At 37.4% G+C, this 8,296-nt stretch overlaps 1 protein-coding gene across 1 annotated transcript in view; it reads right to left on the reverse strand.

The window, feature by feature from the left end:
* Window positions 1-7,553, reverse strand: part of gabra4 (gamma-aminobutyric acid type A receptor subunit alpha4) — a 75,946-nt gene extending 68,393 nt beyond the window's left edge. Inside the window, 2 exon segments of the mRNA NM_001017822.1 lie at window positions 6,836-6,954; window positions 7,118-7,553. Coding sequence (NP_001017822.1) covers window positions 6,836-6,954; window positions 7,118-7,203 — 205 coding nt within the window. The 5' untranslated portion in view covers window positions 7,204-7,553.
* Window positions 7,554-8,296: the final 743 nt, after the last annotated feature.

An 8,296-nucleotide genomic window follows, 5' to 3' on the forward strand; every position in this document is an offset into this window, starting at 1 on the left:
ATTATTATCCTTTAGGTGAACAATTTATATGCGCAAGTTAATCCAGTGAAAAAAAATGCCTGTTTTAGTAATCGACAATCAAAATCTGATAATTTTCTTCCGTGTTTATCTGTGACGTTTTTAGCCACACTACTCTTAAATACCGCCCTCTTACCATTAGTTTGCTATGAGTGAATGATGTGCAAAAAAAAAAAAAAAAGCACTGCTCCTTACTCAATAATTCACGAGTTCACACTTGCAGACGTTTAAGTATAAGACGTATTTGGCGTGCTGTCCGGGGAGAGGGCTCTGAGCTCGGGGGAGACACCCCAACTCGAGTTATTCCCCTTATCAGGAAACAAAGAGGAATTGGCATTCGAGCGAAGTATCTAGCCCGCCCCAGAACTCTCCCCCCGGGAATGTAATGCTTAAGAGGTGAGGTGTCGGGGGGTTGGTGGAGGAACGCTAAAGTCGTGAGATGAGGCAGGTAAGACATCTTTGGTATATATAGGGGCTTGTTCAAGCACTGATTTGATAATAGAATAATTGTCAATGACGTATTCGAAACTGAAACTTCTGTGCATGAAATTCTCCTCCTAAAATTTGTTTACAAAACATCGCTCCATTTTAGTTGGAAGCACATCAACATACTGAAGCGAAAGTTTCAGCAACTTCCATTTCAGGCGGAGTATGGCCAAAAGATAATTCAGTTCACTCTGTAAAATATAAATAGTTGAGAAATTATAAAAAAAATGAGGCAACTTGATGCAGTAAGAACTTTGAGTAATCTCAAGTTTGTTTCAATTTTTTGTTCAGCTAACATAATTTTGTTTATTTATGCAATGTTGATTATTGTATGTAATTTTATGTAATCAATTCTTCACAATTCTTAGTACTTACGACAGAAAAAGTACAGTGTTCTGAACAAATGGTGATTTTGTTTTTTACAGTGCAGAGGAACTTCTTAAAGAGACAGTTCGCCCATAAGTAAACATTCCCTCACCATTTAGTCATTCTCAAGTGGTTCCAAACTTTTAGAACTTTCTTTCCTCTGTTGAACACAAAGGAAGATATTCTGAATAATGTTAGGAGGAAAAAAGCCTGTTTTGTTTCAACATTCTTCAAAATATCTTCCTTTGTGTTCGACAGAAGAAACTCAAACAGGTGGAGGATTAGGCCGTACTCACACTAGGTACAGTTGCCTCGAACCGGGCCAAAGCATGCTTGTCCCCCCTCCCGTCTCCCCCGACGGCCCGCGCTCACACCACAAACGGGCTTCGGCACGCTTACCTCATTGCTGCTGCGCTGTTCAGTGAGAAGTGCTCTCTCACTCAGCAGCACAGTGGAGATTTCTCTAGTTATATCATTTCAGTCGTTTGATATGCCGTCAAATATTTCACCAAACAGTCTTTAGGGATGCGGGGACACGCAGTCAGATATTTCACCGAACAGATCCGCCACTTCTGGCGCTCATAAACAATCATAAAGCTCTCGTGCTGCAGGAATGAGGAGGTCTGCTGAAGGAGCGCAGCTGTCGTGCAGTGAGGGGTTTGCGTCTTTAATAAACTTCGGCAGTTTGCGTTCACTGAACAGTAAGAATTATTAATAAATCCATATGAAACAGTCCCTTAAAAGTCACGTCTCGCTTTCAGTTTCCGGCTTTGGCGCGTTTTGCACTCACACACAAGCGTACCGCGCCAAAGCCCAAGTGAACCGGGCTCAGGCACACCTCTTCCAACCGGGCCAGGGCCGACCAAGTGAACCGTGCTTGAGCCCGATTCAGCGCACTCACACTTCTCAAACGATCCGGGAAACGGGCCTGGGCACGGTACGGATGGCATAGTGTGAGTAGGCCCTAAGTATATGAAGTCAGAATGGGTGAACTGTCCCTTTAAGAATAATGCAGCCTGTCAAATATCACACAACAGAAGAGTAAATGAGAATTCGAATAGGAAGCGGGCTCTTTTTAAGTTTCATGTTGACGTTTCTCAGTTTTACCTGAGTAAAACCAGGCGTCATTTACTTTAACTAACCTATTGTGGAGCAAAACAAGGAAAATAAATCAATCAATAAACACACAGATGAGACTGAAAGTGCCCCTGCAAGCAGACCGGGGTGATGATGATGATGAATGTGTGAATGGTCTCTGAACTGGCTGAACTGCTAATGTTCTTGAGGATCTCTGATAGATGCCTGCGTAAATCAGCAGAGAGTGAAGCGCCTTCAGTCAAACACAAGAAAATGGATTATCTGTCATTAAACAGACACTCTGAGCATCTCTCACCGTTGACAGCCATGAATCCTGCGAGAAAAATATGAAAGACTGAGACAATCTCACTCAGTCTGGTGCGCACAAAAATCACCAACTTTCAGAGATCTCAATTATTTCACCTAGACAGCAATGAGAATCAATTTGGCAGAAAACCCGGCCTTTTGCTTAGGCTGACTGCTTTCAGATTGACCACTCGTGTCTCCTGTAGAATTTCAGAGGAGATGATCATCAATGATGTTTCAGATTAATAACTTATCAAATTGGGTTATTAGATTCAAAGGTCTCAAAATGGACTCGAGCTTGTCTCATCAGATCTTCCTAGATCAAATGATCTTAACTGCTATGTACAGTTGAAGTCAGAATTATTAGCCCCCCTGAATTATTAGAACCCCTGTTTATTTTTTTCAACAGAGAGTAGATTTCCTCAACACATTTCTAAACATTATAGTTTGTTCTGTAGACTATCGAAAAAAAAAAGTTAGCTTAAAGGGGCTAATAATTTTGTACTTATAATGGTGTTAAAAAAACTAAAAACTGCTTTTATTCCAGCCGAAATAAAACAAATAAGACTTTTTCCAGAAGAAAAAACATTATAAGACATGCTGTGAAAATGTCCTTGTTAAATATAATATAGGAAATATTAAAAAAAGCAACAAAAATTCAAAGGGGGGCTAAAAATTCTGACTTCAACTGTACATACAGTAGCTTGATTGCTGCATAAAGCTGAAAGCCAGTGAATTACTTTTCAATTATTTCCCAAGTGATGACATATTAGAGCCGTTTCAAAGTATTTACTATTTTTTATTTAATTTTATTTAATAAAAAACGATTAAAGTTTTTATTTATTTGTAAGCCTTGTGTGCTGTTGTTGGGATGTTTTCATCCACACAGTGATTTTGAGTCTTAATTTGGCCATAACTTTTTTCTGTTTCAGCTAGCAAAATGATTTTTGATGACATCTTATTTTGACACACATTTTGAGAATACGCTTTGTATAAAAAGAAAAAACTCAACAATATACTCTGGGCAAGTTGATTTACCTATGCTTTCTGGTCATATATAATTCCAACTCAACATTGCATATCCTGCGATATGACTATTGCAGATGCACACACTGCGATATCAATGCTCAAACGATATATTGTGCAGCCCTAATATATATATACACTATTATCAAAAAGTTTGGGGTCAGTTTTTTTTTTCTTTTATTGTTTTTTTTTTTAAAGAAAATTATTATGTTCATCAAGGCGGCATTTATTAAACATAAAAAAGGCTTAAATTGTTAAATATTTATTCAAATTTCAAATAATTACTTTCTTATTGTATGTAAATTATTACTCCAGTCATTATTGCTTTTATTAGTATTATAATTAATAATAATATTAATAATAATAATAATAATAATAATAATAATAATAATAATAGTAATAATAATAATAACAACAACAAAAATAACAATAACAACATCAATAATAATATTAATAATAGTAATAATAATAACAACAATCATAACAATAATACTACTACTACTACTACTACTACTACTACTACTAATAATAATAATAATAATAATAAGATAAAAAATAGTAATAATTATATTAATAATAATATTAATAATAATAATAATAATAATAATAATAATAATAATAATAATAATATTATTAATAGTAATAATAAAATAATAATATTAAAAATAGCAATAATAATAATAATAATAATAAGATAAAAATAATAATAATAATAATAATAATAATAATAATAATAATAATAATAATAATAATGGTAATATTGATAATAGTAATAATAAAATAATAATATTAAAAATAGCAATAATAATAATAATAATAATAATAATAATAATAATAATAATAATAATAATAATAATTAGAGTGATTTCTGAAGGATCATGTGACTGAAGACTGGAGTAATGAAGCTGAAAATTCGTCATTAAAATCACTGGAATAAATTATTAAACTGAATTTTTGTTTACTTTTGAACAGTTATTTTATAGCGCAGTAACATTTCACATATTTACTATTTGTATTGTATTTTTGATTAAATAAATGCAACCTTGGTGCGCAGGAGAAGCTTAATTTAAAACATTTAAAAATACTACTGACCCAAAACTGTTGACCGGTAGCGTATATATATATATATATATATATATATATATATATATATATATATATATATATATATATATATATATATATATATATATATATATATATATATATATATATATATATATATTAGATTGACTTCTTAAATAAATCATGTTTTTTTTTATGTAAATGTGACACGATAAAATTTGTATTAACATGGTAAGACTTAAAACTTCAAAATACATTCACTCATTGAGAAACTGCATCAGATTGGGGATATACTTCATTTAAAATATAAAGAAATGTATGGTGTTTTATGAAATATGAATGCCCAAAGGGACCCAGAATGGAAGAATTATGTTGACTTTATTGCATTATTAGAGTTCAGCAAAACTGAGAACTTCACTTGGCCTCCAGAGCAACAAATAAGAAGAGTAAACCTTTGAGCAATACTTTTTTAAATATTATTTTAATCATTTATTAATATTTACCCCTCTAAAACACACCTTTCAAGAACCATAAAAAGCTCATACTCAATATAATCATCAGTCATAGTCATAAGACAGCTTTTGTAAGAAGAGGCTTTTCTTTTGGAGAAAATCTTTCCCACAAACCACAGATTTCAGAAGACTGGAAACACAACCTGAACTTATGATCCTCGTTTTGGTGAATTGGAGGCAACTTTGTTATTCAAATGAAATCATGAAGAAAATGTAAGACTGAACACATTCATAAGCTACTAATTCAGCTAAATTTAATGACGAATTGCCACCAGCATGCATTGAGCTACACTGACTACACACACACACACATACACACACACACATGCACACACAAAAATGGGTTCCACACAATTCCTTCATGTTGTTCCAACACAAATTGATTAGACTTAATTGTTAACACTTAATTAACACTTAATTGTTTTTGCAAATTTAAGTGGATTGAACATAAAACTATTAAGTTGCCCCCCCCCCCCCCCCCCCCCCCAATAAAAAAACTCACGAGTTGTGTTGATTCAACTTACTTTAAGTAGTTGGAACAAGCAGCAAAAATCTTTTGTTCACAATCATATGGACTACTTTTACTTTCTGTCAAAATAAACAAGCATCACACTAAATAGTTATAAATTCCACCGTAATCAAAATAAATAATTAAGCAAGGTTTATAACAGTAGAGTTTATGCAAATGACACCATTTTCATTTTTGTGTGAAAACGATAGTGCCTATGACAAAGAGTGCAATTCTTCCAAGCCGAGTCCTCACACAACACGACAATCAGACGACAACAGCCAGGCCAAATGATAAGAGACGTGCCCGAGCCCTGATATCCATCATCTCTGAAGCACTGCATTCTTTGGCAAGGGCAGCTCGTGCGTTCATCTACTAGAACTGTGAACCCCCAGCATCTCTGTGAGAGCTGATGGAGCCCCTCCAGCCTGATCCAGCTCCGCTCGAGAGCTCTTGTCATGCGAAGGTGGGTGTGCTGCTCTGCTCTCTGCCTCTTCACTAAAGTTATATAAAAAAGCAGAGCTTCAATCCCAGAGCTCCAATCACATCCCGGCATTACGCACAGAGATCCACAGGCTTTCATTTGATTATTTATATCATGGGAAGAGAAAAAAAAACCTTAAATGAAGAAAAAAGAGAGAGCGGAAGCTGTGACGTGTGCAAAAAGTCTTGATGTTTTTTTTCCCTTCTTCTTCTTTATATAGTAACTTTCATCAATAAGTCATTAATCAATATTATATAACGTTTAATACATCACTTATTTATGTATATTTTCGACTGTTGACTGTTGAAAAATATTCGATTCTATTTCTGACAGTTTAGATGCACACAACCAATGATCTGCATTGTTTTCCATAATTAAAATTCTAATTAAATCGAACAAATGTGTTCGTGAACTTTGAAATCATGTATTTTTAATATGCATACGCTAAGGGGTTAATTCTGAAGTTTCATGCACAATGACTATTGGAAAATATTCCCGGCTACTGTACACAGAACTAGAGCTGCAACACGGATACTGTATAAACTGTAAATAATAAGCGCATCGTTTGGCTCCGCGAAGCAGATTAAACACTGACGCGCGCTGTTAAAAGATCGGAAGAGGAAACTTGTGAGCGGTTTACGCACACACACACACGGCGAACATCTGTACTCTTCCTACTTAAAAAAATGTGCATTAAGCGGCTTTCTCTGCGCGATTACATAACCAAACTCGCTTAAACATCCAAACAGCCGCGATCTAACGGATACACTGAGAGCAGAGAAAGAGTGTGGGCAGCAAAAGGACGTTTGGAGTTGGCTTACACCTCCATCTCCCCTCAGAGGACACCAACCCTCACCAAACAAACAACACTTTGTAAACAGCGTGCGACCTGTGCAAAAACACACATCATTTGGAGAGCTCGTTTTGCGCACTGTGCGCCTTTCTTAGCCAAATGATTGTGGAGATTATTTGTTGGTTGGCACTTACCCCCAAATCCAGGTCGGAGTCTGTTGTCGTATCCATCCAGGAGTCGGTCCAGAATGCGTGTGAAATTTTCCGGGTATAATTTCTCATCCTTTCTGATCTGTCCAGATATTCTCTTTATGCTAAAAACAACACAGAGCAAACTGAAGCATTTTAACATTGCGCACACATCAAATCTACGCCTATTTTTGGTATCAAAACAGTTGAAAAACGCCCGGGTTTGTCGTTTGTAACCTCGAGGCGCAAAGATGCCATGCGTAACGCTCAGATCCAGTTGGAACTCACCAAGCCGCCACACAGAGAAAGTAGAGGAGAGTGGAAATAGAAGTGGGGTACATCGCAGTCACCATCTCCTTCTTGGCAGAAACCATGTTTACATGCCATTCTTTAAGCCTTCTTCACATTTCCCGTCGCCAAACGTCCCGAGGAATGACCGAGGAAACGCGCGGTAGCGCGCAAGACGCGCTTCACCATCACCCGCAAAGCCGTGCCAGCGAAGCATCCAAATCCAGAACTCACTCTGCGCCCGATGGATCGCCTACATCCAAACCCCAAACTCAGTGGTTAAGAGAAGCATATGGTGAGGCATCCTGTGGAATCGTGCGTCTCGCTGAGAGGAGGTTAGAGGAGAGAGAGGAGGACGCGCTGGGTTCCTACACACAAGCCTCAGTGCCAAAACTGGGACGTGCGTCCGACGCGCAGCACATTCACGAGCGCACTTAACAGAAGTCTGCCTGCTGCGAACGTGCACTTTGGTGATGTAGTGGCGGCAGCGCGCATGCATCAACTCACTTTACGCAGCAATTGTCGTGCCTGATCTTGCCAGTGCCAGTACTTTGACTTTCTGCGAGGGGTGTTAATTGATTTTGGTAACTAAAAAGTGCGAATTTAAACTCTCAGGTCCCTGTGATATTCATCCCGTTTGAGTTTATACATTAACAGCTTCAGTTCTCACGGAAAAAAAACGGCAAACTTATCTGGGGTTACGTTGAAGAACGTCGAAATGGGTCAGTGTTTGTCGCAACGTTACACACATGCTCGCGCACAATCTGAGGTACAGTCACACTGTACGGGAAGTAGGACAAACCGCACGCAGCTCCACAGATTCTGGTACACCTGGGACAGGACGAAGACTTCGATGTGGTGTGCGTGCGTGCGCGCGCTTGCCGTCCTGGGAAGAACAGTACTGTATACTTGGTTCCCATCCCGCGTGGCTTTTCGGGGACTCATGAAAAAGAAAAGCTAATCAACTCCTGTCCAATTGTTTTTGATAGCACTCATGCTCGCCGATCCTTCTCACCACAAGCTGACACGCACACTAGTCTGCACGCGCATAACAACTCCAGTCTGTCACTATTGCAGCCTACTGTACAAACACAGCATCATATTTGGGGCTGATCTAGAATCAGCTGCTGTGTCTTACTTAGCTATAAAAAGCAAAAGCTCATCCACTATCAGCTCTGC

This window comes from Danio rerio, chromosome 14, assembly GCF_049306965.1.
Source record: "Danio rerio strain Tuebingen ecotype United States chromosome 14, GRCz12tu, whole genome shotgun sequence".
In the NCBI taxonomy this organism is placed as follows: domain Eukaryota; kingdom Metazoa; phylum Chordata; class Actinopteri; order Cypriniformes; family Danionidae; genus Danio; species Danio rerio.